The sequence below is a fragment of the Chiloscyllium punctatum genome, chromosome 41, assembly GCF_047496795.1.
Source record: "Chiloscyllium punctatum isolate Juve2018m chromosome 41, sChiPun1.3, whole genome shotgun sequence".
Classification (NCBI taxonomy): Eukaryota; Metazoa; Chordata; class Chondrichthyes; order Orectolobiformes; family Hemiscylliidae; genus Chiloscyllium; species Chiloscyllium punctatum.
The window spans coordinates 48,913,363-48,933,513 of NC_092779.1; the positions used below are offsets into that span (position 1 = coordinate 48,913,363).

Here is a 20,151-nt window from a genome sequence, read left to right on the forward strand (position 1 = left end):
AGGGGAATGGGTCTGGGTGGGCTCCTCTTCGGAGGGTCGGTGTGGACTTGTTTGGCCAAAGGGCCTGTTTCCACACTAAACTAATCTAATAATATCTTTCATGACAACACTTCCATGGAGTCACTCAAAGGATGCTTCTGATGATCACAGAAACGCCTCCATCTTACTGCCATATTCCACAACCTTTGCCCAACATATATCATGGAATATTCTTCATGTTAAAAATAAATTCAAGCCATATATCAGCTGTATTTATTGGCATACAGAACAACTGTTTTGAAGTGCAATCTAGAGCTTTAAATTTAAGCTTGGATGAAATTAATTCTTTTTCCTGAAGGGCATCTAAGACACCTGAATTTACCAATTCAATGGTTCTTTCCTTTCCACAAAATTTTCTTTCCAATCTTTTAACAGCTGTTCTTAGCTAATCAAGTATAGCAGGGAGAAGCATTCAGTTATTTTAGAAAACCTTGCAATGCACATGAAGGTTCTTACCCAACAGCGAACCCAAGGGCTGGGTTGAACTGGAAGCCACCACTGGATCCAGGCTGCTGTGTTGCTCCCGTAGAAGCAGATCCAAATTTAAAAACGTCATTTGATGAATTAGTGGCATTGAAATTAAAACTATGACCACTGTTTCCAAACTGGAAAGTGTTACCTACAAGAGTACAGATTAAGTTAGAAATCATCTCCAAACAAATGTCACTATAGAATAAAAGATTTTCAATTATAGGCAATGTTCTTGGGAATGACAGGTGTCTGCTTGTCAGAAAAGCATTATAATTTACAAATCAGCAATCTAACTTAGAAAGCCTTTTTTTTGTAATCTACAATAAAAACAGATCACTTTTATACTTTATCCTGGTCTTCACGAAAGATCTTACTACAGTTCAGCATGTTAATTTGCATCGTTCCTCCATACGTATGGAATACCCAATATTTTTGTATCCCTCTGAAGAGTCCTTTGATACACATGGACATATCACCACTCCTACAACTATACTATCTCACATGGCCCCTCTATTAGCATCATCCCAATCATAGATTACATTTTTCTAACAGTTCTCTTGTTTTCCTAACCTCCCAACTATTCTTTTGTCTGGTCTTTTACCCTCAGCAAGCTTCACTGCACCTAAATTACTAACAATATGCTTTTGGTAGTCTAAGTCCAACATTCACGACTTCTGGTCTGGCTCATATAAAGCAGCCCTGGCCCTTTGGTGATTTAATGTAATACTGCCACCCTCATTTTCAAATCCACTTAATGTTGTTCTCAATGCAATAGTTATAAAAATACAATCCAATAATCTGGAGCACTTTCGCAACGCTCTCATTTTGCCCTATCTTCATCAGCTGTACTTTCAGTTATCTTGCCCTTACTTGCTGGAACCCTTTTCCTTTTCATTTCCATCTTCTACTTGGAAGTTTATCTTTAAAATCCAGTTTTGTTTTGACAGAGATTTTGGATTGGCATTCAAAGGTCTCATGAGGCTGCAGTGAATTTGGATGTATCCTATAGGTCAGACAACTCCCAATTATTTTCAAATTTACCACTCCATGCTCAAGAAGGACCTATTAATAGATTGCAATTTTATTTCTTAAAATGTTTACCACTGCTAGAAAACAATAATCATACCAGATCCTAACAGGTCTTCAGTAGAGAGGAAAGCTAAATGGCTGGAAATTGTATTACAATTTGTAATGTGTAATCAATTCTCAACTTTCTTTGCTTTTAAAACTATCTGGCCTGACACCATACTCTATCAGACTAGGTAGATAACCAGTGTACAGACACTTGTCAACACAGTTCTTATTAAGATGGAGAGAAAGAAATAAAATTGCAATCTATTAATTTTCATAATTCAAAGACTTTTCACTTTTGCCGCAATTGCCCTATTACAACAAACAACTTATATGTTGTGCAGAGGAAATTGCTTAAAACTTTTCTTCTTGGACACATACAATGAAGCTTTATAACTAGAGAAGGTACAGTATTAGATTTTAAATATGAAAGCTACTTCTGTCACATTACCTAATGTATTTCACCAAGCTCAGGATAACTGTTCTATTTAGTCTACACTCTATGCAACACCAGCCCCATAACTGCTCTCTGAAATGACTAAATAAGCCACTCAGTTCAAGGCACATCAGGGGGCTAGCAAAAAAACACTGTCAGTAATGCCAACATTGCATGAAAGAATAAATTTAAAAATTAGATATGCCAAATTTAAAACAGTTCAACTTACTAAAATATGAATTTACTTACTCGAGGTAGATGAAGTTGAACCAAATGTGGGCGGTTGATTGGGTAACTGTCCTCCAAAAAGAGATGGTTGACCACTGGTAGACTGTGAACCAAAGGCAGTTTGCTGGCAACTGGTTGAGAACGCAAAGGTAGATGCATCAGCTGAAGCAAAGGCAGCAGGTGGTTGACTGCTGCTTTGTCCAAACAGAGGGACAGGGGTCTGTGTGGTACCAAAAGCTGGAGGATTTGCTGCAGCTGTAGAACTTGATCCAAACCCAAAGATAGAATTTGAGGAACCACCTGAAAGATCAAATGGTAAACAATACCATTAAAATATCTTAGTTACCAGTTTGATCATAATTTACATTTTTACAACTACTTTTCTATATTAGCTCAAATAACTTTTTAAAATATCTGTATTAAACTGAGAGGTGCCAGAAGACTAGAGGGTGGCAAATGTGGTGCCACTATTTAAGAAAGGTGGTAAGGAAAAGCCAGGGAACTATAGACCACAGAGCCTCATATCGGTGGTGGACGAGTTGTTGGAAGGAATCCTGAGGGACAGGATTTATATGTATTTGGGCAAGGACTGAGGCTGAGGCTAAACCTTAAAAAGGTTTATAAAATCATGAGGGGCAATGGATAGGGTAAATAGACAAAGCCTTTTTCCTGGGGTGGGGGAGTCCAGACTAGATGGCACAGGTTTAGGATGAGAGGGAAAAATTTAAAAGGGACCTAAGGGGCAACTTTTTCATGCAGAGTGTGGTGTGTGTATGGAATGAGCTTCCAGAGGAAGTGGTGGAAGTTGGTACAATTACAACATTTAGAAGGCATCTGAATGGGTATAGGAATAGAAAGGGTTCAGAGGGATATCAGCCATGTGCTGGCAAATGGGACTAGATTAGGTTGGGATATCTGATCAGCACGGACAAGTTAGACTGAAGGATCTGTATCCATGCTGTACATCTCTAAGACTGTGACTGATTAGGGAAAGTCAACATGGCTTTGTGCATGGGAAATCACGTCTAACTAACTTGATTTGAGTTTTTTGAAGTTTTGAAGTGGATTGATGATGACAGAGTGATGGAAATGATCTGTATGGACCTCAGTAAGGCGTTCAATAAGGGTCCTCACAGTAGACTGGTTAGCAAAGTTCAAACACATGGATTACAGAGAGACCTAGCCATTTGGATACAGAACTGGCTTAAAAAGATAGAAGACAGAGGGTTGTTTTTCAGACTGGAGGCTTGTGACCCGTATAGTGCCAGAAGGATTGGTGTTGGGTTCACTGCTTTTCGTCATTTATACAAATGATTTGGATATGAACATGGAGGTATCGTTGGTAAGTTTGCAGAAGACACCAAAATTAGTCCTGTAGTGGACAGCAAAGGTTACCTCAGAGTACAACAGGATCTTGACCAGATGGGCAAATGCGCCGAGGAGTGACAGATAGATCTAATATTCAAGGACTTCCATTTAAAATACAAAAAAAAAACACCACGCTGACCACATTGCATTTGTACACATCTCAAAACTGAGGGGATATGGTAAGACTTACCTGTTGAACTAGATGTTGTGGTTGAAGCACCAAACTTAAACACAGATGTTGTAGCAGTGTTACTACTGGGTGTCGAGCTAAATGGAAATGCGACAGCAGAAGCCCCTGAACTTGAATTACTGACAGCTGGTTTAATATCCTGTGAGCCAAATAAAAATTGCTTGGTTGCAGCAACAGTTGATTCAGAACAATTTCCAAGATTTGCACTTCCCACAGTGGTGCTCGCTTGTCCAAATAAAAATGGTGGGTTTGTCGCAGATGCAGAATTACCAAATATGGAGGTGGTTGTGGAACCCCCAGCATTTGCTGCAGCAGACATGGAAGAACTGTTGCCAAATAAGCTGAAAGCTGGTTTTGTAATTCCTTGTTCTAGAACACAGAGAAAGTGGTAAAATTAAGATCAATTCAAACTTTCTGAATATTTCTCCACAATTGTCACTAAGCTGCTTATACTATTCAAACAGTATACATCATGCAGTTAGAGGTTAATAGAACAAATACACACAGTGAACAAAAAAAATCCACACACAAAAGAATGCTTTGTTATTATACATGCATCCAAGTATACTGATTGTTTAAACAGAAATACATGGTCACCTTAGACTAAAGTATCTTCGCAGGCTCTGCAGCTGCAAATGCAACTAAAATGCAGGATAAATGGTCAGTCATTCAGTCCAACCAGCCTGCATCACCATTCACCACCGTGAGGAAATCCCTCATTTCAGTCCTAATAGCTGCCCCTTTTTCTCCAAGACTGTCAAATGAAGTATCCACCACTCTGTTCTAAACTTTCTAAAGGTCAGAGAATGCAGACCCAGACTCTTCAACAGACAATCTCACCATCTCAGGAAATGGACTAGTGAACCTCCACTGCACTCCCCTTATGGTAAATATATCCTTCTTGAAACAAGGGTATCAGAACTGCACACAGTACTCCATGTGCACACTCACCAATGCAGAACTTCATCTCTATACTCAAATTCCTCTTGAAATAAAAGCTAACATACAGTTTGTATTCTGAATTGCTTGCTCTAACTGCATGCTATTTTCAGTGACTTCTGAAAAAGGACACCATTTTCTAATCTGTCACCATTTAAGAAATACTTTTCACCTTTGCTTAACCTAAGAAAAAGATAACATTTCTCCTATTCATATTATACTCCATCAGCCAAAGTCTTTCCTAACTCAGCCTGCAAATATTACCTTGAAGCCTCTTTGCATTTTCCTTACAAACCACATTCCCACCAATGTTTGTGCAATCTGCAAACTTGGAATTATGACAAATGGCACCCACATCTCTTTCACTGACAAATTGTGAACAGTTGGAACCCATATATTAATCCTTATGGTACGCACCAGTCACAGCCTGCCAACCTGAGAAAGACCCATTTATTCGTGATCTCTACTTAGTGCCCATTAACCAATCCTCAGTTCAAGCAAGTATATCAACCCAATCCCATGTGCTTTAATTTTGATCAATATCCTCACATGGGATATTATCAAAAAGCCTTCTCAAAATCTAGATATACCACATTCACTGACTCCATCCAATCAACTCAACCAGTAATGCCCTAAAAACCCTCAGGTTTGTTATTCATTTCCCCTTCATTAAATTTACGTTGAGTGCCCAGACAGCTATTTTCTAAACATCCAGTAATCTCAGCCTTTATGTTAGTTAACATTATGTACCCTACTATTAGCATCAAACTAACAGGTCTGAAGTTCCCAGTTTTCTTACATCCTTTATTAAACAGTGTGGTTATGATTGTATGTTTCCAATCTGCAAGCACTATTGCAGAATTAACTCAATTTTGAATGATCATTGGTGCATCCATCATTTCTATTGTAATTTCTTTTCAACATTCAGGTGGTGGTGATCAGGTCCCAGGGATTAATCAACTTTTTTATCCCATTAGCCTATGCAGTACTACTTTACCAGTTCCTCTAGACGCTTGGGCCTTAATTATTTCAAGAGGACTTGTGTATTCCTTTGTAAAGGCAAATACAGTACTTATTTAGCTTCTTCACCATTTCTCAACTTCCTGCTATAAATTCTATCCCACCAGGTACGGACACATTTGTCACCGCTAATCTTTCTTTTTACATGCCTATATAACAATTTTAAATGCGTATGTTCCTTTCCATTTTTCATTCCTATTCTATTCTATCAATTTCTATGCGCTCCTTTGCTGAATTCTAAAATTCAATCAATCCTCAGTCTTATAACTTACTTAGCCAATTTTACAAAACTCTTCTTTTGATTTAGTGCCATCTTTCACTCCTCCGATTATCCTGTTGGTATTCTTGCCTTAAAGGAATTTATGCTTTTGGAAAACTAAGCAAATATTCTCTGAATATTAGCCATTACCTAACAAACTTAAAACTGCTTAACATATCGTTCCAAACCACAAATGACCAACATACAGGCCCCAGCCCAGTTTAAGGGTGCACAACACTATGGATTAGACACTCTTTCTTGAATATCAATTACAAAACAAACTATACATTAGTCATATATTTATTTTAAAAATTAAAGGCTGATGTGATACTAATCACGTGATTAGATCAGGCTAGTAAATACTTAATTGTGTTTGGAAAGTATATGAAAAATACCCAGAGGGAAGTTTCACTTGTAAATATTCTATAATGGACAGTTGTCAATGGCAGGGTGCCATGGCTAATTATTCTGAGAATCTGATTACAGAAACATGACTCAGGGATGGACAGGACTGACAGGATATAAATGTTCCAGGATATAAATACTACAGAAAGGATAAAAAGGGGGATCAGAGAGGAGGGGAGTGACATTTTTGATAAGGGATAGCATTACTGCTGTACTGAGGGAGGATATTCCTGGGAATACATCCAGAAAAGTTATCTGGGTGGAACCGAGAAATAAGAAAGGAATAGTCACCTTATTGGGATTATATTATAGATTCTCTAATAGCAGGAAATGGAGAAACAAATTTGTAAGGAGACTTCATTTATCTATAAGAATAATAGGGTGGTTATGGTAGGGGAATTTAACTTTCCAAACATAAACTGGGACTGCCATAGTGTTAAGGGTTTAGATGGAGAGGAATTTGTCAAGTGTGTACAAGAAAATTTTCTGATTCAGTATGTGGATGCACCTAGAGACGTTGCAAACCTTGACCCACTATTGGGAAATAAGGCAGGGCAGGTGACTGAGGTATCAATCAGGGAGCACTTTGGGGCCAATGACCATAATACTATTAATTTTAAAATAATGATGGAAAATGATAGACCGGATCTAGAAGTTGAAGTTCTAAATTGGAGGAAGGCTAATTTTGATGGTATTAGGCAAGAACTTTCAAAAGCCGATGGGGACAGATGTTCGCAGGTAAAAGGATGGCTGGAAAATGGGAATTGTTCAAAATTGAGCTAACAGGAGTCCAGAGACAATATATTCCTATTAGGGGGAAAGGAAAGGCTGGTAGATGTAGGGAATTTTGGATGATTAGAGAAATTGAGGCTTTGGTTAAGAAAAAGAAGGAAGCATATGTCAGATAGAGACAGGAAAGACCAAGTTAATCTTTAGAAGAGTGTAAAGGCAGTAGAAGTATACTTAAGAGGGAAATCAGGAGGGCAAAAAGGGGATTTGAGATAGCTTTGGCGAATAGGGTTAAGGAGAATCCAAAGGGTTTTTACAAATACACCGAGGACAAAAGGGTAACTAGGGAGCAAATAGGCCCCTCAAAGATCAGCAAGGCAGCCTATGTGTGGAGCCACAGAAGATGGAGGAAGATACTAAATGAGTATTCTGCATCAGTGTTTACTGTGGAGAAGGACATGGAAGATATAGAATGTAGGGAAATAGATGGTGACATCTTGAAAAATGTCCATATTACAGAGTGCTAGATGTTTTGAAATGCATAAAAGTGCAGGACCTGATCAGGTGTACTCAAGAACTCTGTGGGAAGCTAGGAAAGTGATTGATGGGCCCCTTGCGGAGATATTTGCATCGTTGATAGTCATAGGGGAGGTGCCAGAAGACTGGAGGTTGGCTAATGTGATGCCACTATTTAAGAAAGGTAGTAAGGACAAGCCAAGGAACAATAGACCAGCGAGCCTGACATTAGTGGTGGGCAAGTTGTTGGAAGGAATGCTGATAGATAGGATTTACATATATTCAGAAAGGCATGGACTGATTGGGAATAGTCAGCATGGCTTTGTGTGGGGGAAATCATGTCTTACGAACTTAATAGAGTTTTTTGAAGAAGTAACAAAGAGGATTAATGAGGGCAGAGCAGCGGATGGAATCTATATGGACTTGAGTAAAGCGTTTGACGTGGTTCCCCATGGTATACTGGTTAGCAAGGCTAGATCTCATGAATACAGGGAGAACGAGCTATTTAGATACAGAACTGGCTTAAAGATAGAAGACAGAGGGTGTGGTGGAGGGTTGCTTTCAGACTGGAGGGCTGTGACCAGTGGAGTGCCACAAGGATCGATGCTGCGTCCATACTTTTCATCATTTATATAAATGATGTGGATGTAAACATAGGTATAGTTAGTAAGTTTGCCGATGACACCAAAATTGGTGGTGTAGAGGACAGTTAAGAAGGTTACCTCAGATTACAACAGGGTCTTGATCAGATGGGCCAATGGACTGAGAAGTGGCAGATGGAATTTAATTTAGATAAATGCGAGGTGCTGCATTTTGGAAAAGCAAATCAGAACAAGAGACTTATATACTTAAAAGGTAAGGTCCTAGAAACCTTAGAGAGCAGGTTCATAGTTTCATGAACGTAGAGGTGCAGGTAGTTAGGATAGTGAAGGCTGCATTTCGTATGCTTTCCTTTATTGGTCAGAGCATCGATTATAGGAGTTGGGAGGTCATGTTCTGGCTATACAGAACATTGGTTAGGCCACTGTTGGAATATTACATGCAATTCTGGTCTCCTTTCTATTGGAAGGATGTTGTGAAACTTGAAAGGGTTCAGAAAAGATTTACAAGGATGTTGCCAGGGTTGGACGAGTTGAGCTATAGGGAGAGGCTGAACAGGCTGGGAGTGTTTTCCCAGGCACGTCAGAGACTGAGGGGTGACCTTATAGAGGTTAATAAAGTCATGAGGGACATGGATAAGATAAATAGATAAAGTCTTTTCCCTGGGGTGGGGGAGTCCATAACTAGAGGGCATAGATTTAGGGTGAAAGAGGAAAGATATAAAAGGGACCTAAGGAGCAACATGTATGGAATGAGCTACCAGAGGAAGTCATGGAAGCTGGTACAATTGCAACATTTAAAAGGCATCTAGATGGATATATGAATAGGAAGGGTTTAGAGGGACACAGACTAAGTGCTGGCAAATGGCACTAAATTAGGTTAGAATATCTAGTCAGCATAGATGAGTTGGATGGAAGGGTCTGTTTCTGTGCTGTACTTCTCTATGACTCTACAACTCAGTATAAACATTCATAAAGTGCAATCCTCAGCAATGCTGTACTAACTGAAGAATACGCAATTACAGAGCTACCCCTCTACACTTTGCCCTGTTTGGTTGATGCTCTAACTACAAAATGTCATTAAGTGTTTCCATCCCACTAAGGCTTTATAGCCAAGTTATATCCAACTAGAAATTCTGTGCACAATTTGACATCTTTCCACCCTTTTCATCACAGTAGCTAAGACAATCCATAATATTCTAAATGAATTTAATTCACCCTCTTGCCCAAGGTTAGCACATACTTCAATAAAACTTTCAGGATCTGACCGAGAGATGTATCGTTGGCAAAAGAAACTAATTGGTTCTGCATTCATCTTAAAATGTTGATAAGATGCAACCATTCATTTTGAATGATTGTTTATAGCCAAACAAGCAGGCTCAAAATTATTATCTCTGCCCACCTCCATTAGCAGAGGTAATTAGGAATCAAACCAGACCGTTCCCTCCAGGATATCCTAGTCCATTCCTCAATCACCAATACCCGTGCCCCCCCATATAACCGCAGAAGATGCAACACCTGCCTCTTCACCTTCTCCCTGCTCACGATCCAAGGGCCTAACAGTCTTTCTAGGTGAAACAGCTTTTCACGTGTACCTCCTCCCATCTGATCTATTGTATTCACTGCACTCAATGTGGCCTAATCTATGTTGTGGAGAAACCAAACATAGACTGCATGACCACTTTGTAAATCACCTCCAGTGTGATCCCCCTCAACCTTCCCATAGCCAGTCATTTAACACAGCTGCCTGCTCACATGCCCACTGGTCTGTCCTCAGCATGATGCAAAATTCCAGCAAATCACAGCACAACTGAAGGAACAACATATCTTCAGACTAGGCACTTTACAATCTTCTAGACTTAATTTTGTGTTCAATACTGGTTACATTCTCCGTTACTATGTTCTGCCACCCCTCTCCCCACTCCCCACTCCAGTAGAACTGTCTATTCTTTACAGTTTGGCAGTTGGACACACCATCGTTCTGCCATTCTCACATTCCGATCACTTAATCGGCTTTATCAACACTTTCTCACAAAGCACTCCAAATCCCCTCAACTGCATAAATGTTGCTCCTTCAACACTTCATCAGCTCTGATAAAATCATCTAGATTCAAAAAGCTGGCTTGTTCTCTCTCCATGGATCATGCTTGACCCACTATGATTTCCAGCATTTTGTCGTTTGTAGTAGATTCCAGCATCTGCAATAATTTGCTCCTCGACATTTTGCCAGTTTGTTTAGTTTAGCCATACTTAAAAAGAAAAATGCAAAATACCCCAAAGATAGCCATGAGTGAAATCAAAAGCAGTCATTAAAATCTGGTGATATTTTTCACATTCAAAATGCTTATACAAAATTTGTGGAATAAAGCTTCCAACCTGAAGTATTACATTTGTTACTATAATAGCTAGTTAACAAAAGTATCCTTCGACTACAATGAAGTTAATATTTGTTCAGCTACTTTTCTCTTCCATAGGTAGCAACTCAGTGAATCATGGATTCAGTTGCAGGGAAGCAGGTTGTAAATTATCTTGAGCACACAACAAAGTGCAAGCTTAGACATTAAACTATATACAGATCATGGTTTCTGATCAATTATCTGAATTCTGGATAACATGACCAAGATCTCAAGTTCCCAAAAAACATTATCAGTTATTCAAACAAAATACTCCCCCCCCCCCCCCCCCCCACCTGTCTTTTTAGGATAATGTTGTTCTGTAGTCATTTCATTTGAGAACATATGGCAGTTTAAAGGTGGTGAGATGAACGATGTCAGTGAGACTTCAGAAGATTCACTTGATACTTGACAAAGTGGATCACTGACTTCTTTATCCTCACAAAAAATTGAGAATCAGTACTTAACTGGACTATTACATTGGTACCAGTAGTTGGCTTAAGAACTCAAATGTATTCCAGAGTTCTCTCTCTAAAGTAGAACAGTTATGCAGAGCTGTGAGGACATTTACAATTTTTCGTACCCTCAATCAGATTTATGGTACCTCTAACTCAAAGTTAAATTCTATTTTCTTAACAGGCCAATGTTGTTAGAGGATAACATTGTGCAGTCCCACTTTCCCGTGAAAAACAAACATTTATGGCTTTGACTATAAATAATTTACTACAAGCTCGCTGTATCATTATGTCTAATTTTGGAATATGCAAGTTAGAATAGCTTAAGTAGGCCAAAGCAACAACAAGATAAAATCTGAGAGAGAAATGAAGAAAACTAAGGCAGGGTTATCATCAAATGGCAAGAAGTTGATCACTTAGGACTGAGACAAGGAGAAATCTTCCATTCATAGAGTTTGATTCTTCGGAATTCTCTTTCTTCAGAGTTGTGGATGCTCCATTGTTGAATACAATTAAGGCTAAGATAGATTTGTGGCATCTCAGTGAATAAAAAGATATAGAGAGCATTTGAAAACAAGTGTAGATAGAAAATCAATCATGATTGTATTGAATGGGCAATATGGTCTACTCCTGTTTCTATTACCAATGATTTTAAAAGTTCAGGCAAGGATAGATATATTAGACTGACCACCCAGCATCTTCCTTTCACCGAACACACCCATCCCTGTTACTAGGATCTGGGGGCTTCTACCAAAATTGGATGACCCCACAGTAGCCTGACAAAGTCATACTCATGGACCTTACAATATCCTAGCCACCATCAACATGTGCATTAGTTATCTTGCACTGGCAGGACAGACGTGCAAGTGGCAGCACTAGGATATGCAACCTGTAAAGAGTTGTTGGGAGTACTCAACATTGTCTCCAAAACTCCTTCAAATGCCTTGACATCAGGCCAAATATGGGCAACAAAACCTACTGATGAATACCACGTCCAGATCACTAAAGCTAAAGAATCAATACACCATGTTGAACACTACTTAGAAATTGTGGATGGCAGCAAATTATCCTGGGTGTAGCACTCCAAAGCGAATCAACACAAGTGGCTCAATAACACCATTACTAACTGAGTCCTAAAGGTAATTAGGGTTGACAATAAATGCCGACACACAGTCAGTGATAACCATACTCCATGAAAGAAGCATTTTCAAAAAGATGTCTTTATGAACAAGGCAGATGTCAGAGCATTCATACTCCCCAGGAAATCAACAACCTTGGTGAATGTTGCAAACTTGATGTCTTCATTCCAATGAGGATAGGAATGCAGAATTTACAGAAAGACCAATTAGCTGGTCACCTTAACCATATTCATTTCTTGTGTTTTTAAAAGTCTTCTTCAAAAGTTAAAATTCATGTTTCCTGCCAGTGGATGTAAAACAAATTTTAGCATAAACCATATCTTTACTGCAATATGAAACTAGCTAATTCATCATTTCCAGGTGTTTTCCTTGCTGCTCAGAGAGGCAGTAGCCTTTGAAGTCAAGAAATGAAGATTCTTAACAGGTTCATGCAGAACATTTAGCTGTACAAGGTCAATAAACTCGGACATGATGATATCCATCTCACAAGTATTATTCAGATCTATCCAGTAGGTCACTTGCTTGATCTTGTTCTGTCCCACCTGTGGATTTCAAAGCAACATCTATGACAATAGTGGAGCCGAGAGTTCTTTTGATAGCAACATGCATGGCATGAAGGTTACCAGTGTCTCTGGCAGTTTGTCTTTTTTTTTTGCATAGATCCAAAAGTTGCTGGCATGGTATTTTGCTGGCTTCTGCACAACTGCCTGAGCAACCTAAAGATTATTTACACGTTTTAAAATTAGGAGACAACTTGCAAGTTAGGTGAGCTGTGCTCTTTGTTTCAATAAGGCATTCTTAGAAGGTGGATTTCAAACCAATCTGTGTTCTATTTCTTCCTTTGCCAAAGATAGTTATCTGCAGCTTCTTTGATGATTGATGGCCAAGACTTCAATGTTTCAAAATTATCTGGTGAACCCTCAGGCAGAAAGGGTCTCCTAAGAGAATGTGAGCAGTTCTGATATTTATTGCCTAACCCTCATGCATGGAATACAGACTTGCAACATTCCATTGTGCTCTGCCTTGTCTATTTTGCCTTTTGCACCTGCACCCTGACATTCACAAGTGAGGTCAGATGGCTTCATTGAACTGTCTGGTGAAAAGAGGGCTTTGAATTAATTTCATGGAGAGGTCATATAGCCTTACAAATCAAAACATCTGGCAGAATTGCAGGGCAGCAATATGGATAAATAATACCCAGAATGGGACAGGAAGGGACAGTATGTTCAAACATAGAAAAACAGCATCAAATAGGATTAAAGAGGCTGAAAATTGTAAAAAGGCAAAATTAATTACTCCTCACTTAAATGCACGTAGTATCTGCAAAATTAATCAATTAAAAGACACAAACAGAGGTTACTTAGTACGATCTTACAACCATTACGGAAACATGGTAACAAAACAATCAAAGCTGGGAACTAAGTAGAGATGTGCGACCTTTAAAAAGGACAGACAGGAAGAAAAGCGTGTTGGGGTAGCTTGCTGGATACAGAATAAGTTAGGAAATAATAATAAAGGAATGTAAAAAAAGGTAGGACATTAATCATGGACTTGCCACAAACAGTGGCTACAAGAGTATGTCAGAGGCTAAGAATACTGCAGTAAGTAACTCATCTACTCCTAAAGTCTGCCCATTACCTACAAGGCACAGGTTAGGAGTGTGATGGAATACTTCCTACTTGCCTGGATGGGTGCATCTCCAATAAAACTCAAGCTGCTTTACACCATATCCAGGACAAAGCAGCCAACTTCATTGGCACCACACCCACAAGCATCCACTCCCTCTACCATCGACATTCAGTAGCAACAATACCAACTATCTACAAGGTGCATTGCAGAAATTCAAATCCATGACCATTTCCATTTAGAAAGCCAAGAGCAGCAGACATATCGGAATATCACTGCCTGCAAATTTCACTCCATGCCAATCATCATCCGGACTTGGAATTTAGTACATTCTTTCCCTGTCACTGGGTCAAAATCCTGGAATCCTTCCCAAAAGGGCACTGTGGGTTGACCTACGGGATATGGACTGCAAGGGTTCAAGAAAGCAGCTCACCACTACAACTGGGGTTGGGCAATAAATGCTGGCTAGCCAACAATGACCACATCCCAGGAGTAATTAAAGAAAAGATGCAGACAGTGAAGATAGTAAATGTTGTGTTGAACTTCACAGCAAGAGGATGTGACTACAAGTGGAGTCTTATGGCAATTGAATGCAGCCTTGGTGAGACAACACCTGGAATTTTGTGCACAGTTTTGGTCTCCTTATGGAGTTATAGGAGATGTACAGCATGGAAACAGACCCTTCAGTCCAATTCGTTCATGCCAACCAGATATCCCAAGCTAATGTAGTCCCATTTGTCAGCACCCAGCCTTAAACTCTAAACCCATTCTACTCATATACCCATCCACGTGCCTTTTAAATGCTGTAACTGTACCAGCATCTACACTTCCTCTGGCAGTTCATTCCATACACGCACCACCCTTTACATGAAAATGTTGCCCCTTTTAAACCTTTCCCCCCTCACCTTAAACGCATGACCTCTAGTTCTGGACTCCCCCATCCAAGGAAAAGATCTTGTCTATTTACCCTCTCCATGCCCCTCATGATTTTGTAATCCTCTCTAAGGTCACCCCTCCGCCTCCAATGCTCCACCGAGTTTGCACATTCTTTCCATATCTGTGGTGGGACGGGAGGTTTCTTCCCACAATCCAAGGATGTGCAGGTTAGGTGAATTGGCCATGCTAAATTGCAAGTAGGTTATCCACATATCGGATTATCCGAAGGAGATCTCGATGTCCCGATAGAAACATTACATCAAACAGCTGTTTCAGCCCTGATCGTGTCTTTTGTTTACAAAGATTAAAAACTATCTTGGCTCACTGAAATGCTGCCGAGAACAAATCTGGACACTGATGGGAGCCTGGGCACCGTCTCCAAATGACTGATCTCCCACCCCCTCTCTCTCTCTCTCTCTCTCTCCACACACATTCACTGGAGTTCTACACAGGAGGGAACCCTAAACCCTCCCTTCGTCAGATATTCTCTCTAACATTGTCCTGTACAGGGCTGAGGTGGAACTTGTCAAAAAGTTGCGTGTGGGGTGTGTGTGCGTGTGCGTGTGCGCACTATGTGGAGACTTACCTAAAGGCAGTGGTAGTCTTACTGTCGGTGCCCAGTCCAGCTGCCAAGATTGGGGGTTAAGGGGGCAGGGTGGGGGGCGGTGGTGGGCAGTGCTGGACGGGATTGGGGCAGATGAGGTTGGTGTTGGACAGGGTTAGGGGCGTGTGCGGTGTTAGACCGGGTTGGGGTGATGATGCTGCCTTATCCCCTGATTTTACAGGGAGCAGACTGTCCAGAAAACTTCAAGCCCCAGAGGAAAGACATTGAATCAGTTAACTGAATTTATCAATTATCCGAGGAAAATACTGCCCGCCCATCTCGTTTGGATAAATCGAGGTTCCTCTGTATACAGTAAATGGGAAAGCCCTGGGGAAAATTGATGTACAGAGAAATCTGGGTGTTAAGGTCCACTGTACCCTGAAAGTGGCAAAGCAAATCGATAGAGTGGTCAAAAAGCATACGGCATGCCCCCCTTCATCGGATGGGTACCGACTACAACAATTGGCAGTCCTTGCCCGAGGAAGGATGTTGCGTTTGGAGGGAGTTCAAGGAAGGTTTACCAGACTGGCTCCTGGGATTGCAGGTCTTGTCTGAAGGGAGATTGGATCCAGTAGGAGTATATTCACTGGAGGTCCGCAAAACGAGGGGGAAATTTCATTGGAATCTATAAAATCCTAATAGTTTTAGACATGGTAAATGCAGGATAGATGTCCTCAATGACCAGGGAGTCGAGAGCCAAGGGCCACAGTGTTAAGGATATGGGATATGCCATTCAGGACTGAGATGAGCAGAAATTTCTTTGAAGAGTGGCAATACTTTGGAATTTTCTGCCTCAGAAAGCAGTCAAGGCCAAAACATTGAATGTTTTCAAGAAGATAGGGCTGGTTTCATCATAGAATCCCTAAAATGTGGAAACAGGCCACTCGGTCCAAGAAGTCCACACCAACTCTCCAAAGAGCATCTCTACCCTATCCCAATAACCTATCATTTCCCAAGCCTAACCCACATGTTTCTGAACACTATGGGCAATTTAGCATGGCCAATCCATCTAATATGCACATCTCTGGACTGTGGCAAGAAACCAGAGCGCCCAGCGAAAACCCACACAGACCCAGGGAGAATGGCTGTGTGGCATTTGCACAGTCACCAGAGGCTGAAATTGAACCCGGATCGCTGGCACTGTGAGACAGCAGTGCTAACCACTGAGCCACCATGCCGCCTCAAAGCTCTGGAGGTTAAAAGCATCAAACAGCATGGGACAAAAGTTGGAACAGGATACGGAGTTGGATTATCAGCCATAATCTCACTGAATGGCAGAGCAGGCTCCAAAAGCCAAAGACAGCGCACCTGTGTTCCTGTTTTCTGTTTCTGAAATCATGATGAAGGTAATAACAATGATTCGCACCTCTACTGAAGGCACAATAAAAAAAAAATGCATGCTAGTTCAATGGTAGCACTCCTGTTCAATTCAGAAGATAGTGGGTTTAGGATCCACTTCAGAGTCTTGAGCACTTATTCTATGCTGAGACTACAGCACACTAATACTAAGGGAATGCTGTAACATGGGATGTGTTGCTTGCAAAACAGACACTTAACCAATGCTCAGGTGGGCATTACAGATTCCACAGCACCATTTCCAGGAGTAAAGAAGCTCTGCTCCTTGGCCTATCCAATATTTATCCAATCTTTGATTAGTTGGTCATTGTCACTTCTTGCAGTACGTGCCTGATAGCTTCCACATTCCCCAATTTTTAACATACATTTCAAATATACCTCAATGCATAAAGCACTTCAGGAGATGTTTACAAATGCAAACCTTCCTTTTCTTCTTTATCATTCCTTACCTGAAGCATTTACAGTAGCCCCAAATACAAATCCTTGTTGTGCAGTTTCGGTTGCCTCTGGTTTCTCAACGGGTTTAACCAAGTTGAAAGTAAACCCAGTCTTAGATTCTGCTTTTGAAGTGTCAGACAAAGATGCTGATTCTTTGGTTTGCTCTGACTTTTTAAGTTCAGACTGTGGTTGCGATTCAACATCTTTCCTTTTATCAAATGCGATTGGTGTAGAGCTCAAAGAGTTCTGTTTCTCATCTGGTTTTCCAAATACAAAAGTTTTCGCTGCCACAGACTCCTGATCCACTGCTTTTTCAGGCAGAACTGCACTCACAGTTGCACCATCTTTTCTTTCTTCTGTTTTGTCCAGCTGTAACTGCACTACCGAGGTTTCTTTCTTCTCCTCTGTGCCAAATTTAAAACCTCCAAGTGCCATGTCACTTTTCTTGACTTGTTGACTTGTATCTGACGCACCGAACTTAATTGAAGTTGAATTGTTACCAAAGGCAGCTACCTCAAATTTAAATCCACCACTAGGGGCTTTAGAATTATCCTTTTTGTTTTCCTCTGAATTTTTTTGGGTCGAAGTAATTCCAAATTTGAAACCCCCTGTAACATCAAATTTATGTCCTCCAAAGGCATGAGTTGAGGAAGCAGAATCTGAAGTGCCAAATTTAAAATTACCCTGATTCCCAAATTTAAAACCAGCAGCGCCATCTTTACTTTGCAAAGAGTCTACTGTTGAGGGCTGGATTCCAATGCTGAATGGTGAAGCAACAGTCGATAATGCAGATGAGCTGAGCCCTTAAGAAAAAAAGAACATGATAATTAAATTAAATTCACACTGCCTGATACTGTAATGATCTTTCAGTAGAAGATACACAAGTTCTATACTAAGAGAAATGAAGTCACTAACTTCTAAATATTTATTATAAAAAAAGGATCATAAAGTATATACAATAAATCAATGCCCTTTTGTTTTGAGTAAATATTATGCAGATACTAGTCAGCTAAATGTAATCTAAACTGATTTATAGTAGCATTCCTCCATTACAGTAAAATGAGCATTTTTTATTACAATAATAAACTGGCCATGGCAGGAAAAAAGTCAGTAATCATCTGAAAATATACACAAGCTTGAGGTATGTAATTTATACATTTCAGAATTTTAATAATTCATTCAGAGGATAGGAGTGTCACTGGCTAGGCCAGTATTTATTATGCATCCCCAATTATCCTCAAAGTGGCGAGCATCCTTTTTGAACTGCTACAGCTTAGGTGCTGTAGGGACACCAAAATTGATGTAAAAAAGGTCATAAAGTCATAGAGATGTACAGCACGGAAAGAGACCCTTCGGTCCAACTCATCCATGCCAACCAGATATCCCAACCCAATCTAGTCCCCTGCCAGCATTCAGCCCATATCCCTCCAAACCCTTCCTACTCATGCCCATCCAAATGCCTTCCTCTGGCAGCTCATTCCATACACGCACCACCTTCTGAGTGAAAAAGTTGCCTCTTAGGTCTCTTTTATATTTTTCCCCCTCACCCTAAATCTATGCCCTCTAGTTCTGGATTCCCCCACCCCAGGGAAAAGACCTACTCTATTTATCCTATTCATGCTCCTCATGATTTTATAAACCTCTAAGGTCACGCCTCAGCCTCCGACGCTCCAGCCTATTCAACCTCTCCCGATAGCTCAAATCCTCCAACCCTGGCAACATCCTTGTAAATCTTTTCTGAACCCTTTCAAGTTTCACAACATCTTTCTGACAGGAAGGAGACCAGAATTGCATGCAATATTCCAACAGTGGCGTAACCAATGTCCTGTACAGCCGCAACATGACCTCCCAACTCCTGTACTCAATACTCTGACCAATAAAGGAAAGCATATCAAACGCCTTCTTCACAATCCTATCTACCTGCGATTCCACTTTCAAGGAGCTATGAACCTGCATTCCAAGGTCTCTTTGCTCAACTACACTCACTAGGACCTTACCATTAAGATTTGCTTTCCCAAAATGCAGCACCTCACATTTATCTAAATTAAACTTCATCTGCCACTTTTCAGCCCATTGGCTCATCAGATCAAGATGCTGTTGTAATGTGAGGTAACCTTCTTCACTGTCCACTTGCAAACTTACTAACTATACTTCTTATGCTCACATCCAAATCATTTATATAAATAATGAAAAGTAGTGGACCCAGCACAGATCCTTGTGGCACTCCACTGGTCACAGGCTTTCAGTCTGAAAAACAACTCTCCACCACCACCACCCTCTGTCTTCTACCTTTGAGCCAGTTTTGTATCCAAATGGCAAATTCTCCCTGTACTCCTTGAGATCTAACCTTGCTCACCAGTCTCCCATGGGGAACCTTGCCAAATGCCTTACTGAAGTCCATTTACCGCTATGCCCTCTTTGTTACTTCTTCGAAAAACTCAATCAAGTTTGCGAGACGTGATTTCCCACGCACAAAGCCATGTTGACTATCCCTAATCAGTCCTTGCCTTTCCAAATACATGTACATCCTGTCCCTCAGGATTCCCTCCAACATCTTACCTACCACCGATGTCAGGCTCACTGGTCTATAGTTCCTTGGCTTGTCCTTACCAGTGGTCTATAGTTCCTTGGCTTGTCCTTAAACAGTGGCACCACATTAGCCAACCTCCAGTCTTCTAGCACTTCACCTGTGACTATCGATGATAAAAATATCTCAGTAAGAGGCCCCGCAATCCCTTCCTGAGCTTCCCATAGAGTTCGAGGGTACACCCGATCAGGTCCTGGGGATTTATCCACTTTTATGCATTTCAAGACATCCAGCACTTCCTCCTCTACAATATGGACATTTTTCAAGATGTCACCATCTATTTCCCTACATTCTATATCTTCCATGTCCTTCTCTACAGTAAATACTGATGCAAAATACTCATTTAG

At 40.5% G+C, this 20,151-nt stretch overlaps 1 protein-coding gene across 1 annotated transcript in view; it reads right to left on the reverse strand.

Moving 5' to 3' along the window:
- Nucleotides 1-20,151, reverse strand: part of nup153 (nucleoporin 153) — a 76,798-nt gene that overhangs the window by 5,449 nt on the left and 51,198 nt on the right. Inside the window, exons 18-21 of the mRNA XM_072560885.1 lie at nucleotides 17,229-18,020; nucleotides 3,804-4,172; nucleotides 2,267-2,545; nucleotides 496-658 (exon numbers count right to left, since the gene is read on the reverse strand). Coding sequence (XP_072416986.1) covers nucleotides 496-658; nucleotides 2,267-2,545; nucleotides 3,804-4,172; nucleotides 17,229-18,020 — 1,603 coding nt within the window. The remainder of the gene's footprint in view (nucleotides 1-495; nucleotides 659-2,266; nucleotides 2,546-3,803; nucleotides 4,173-17,228; nucleotides 18,021-20,151) is intronic.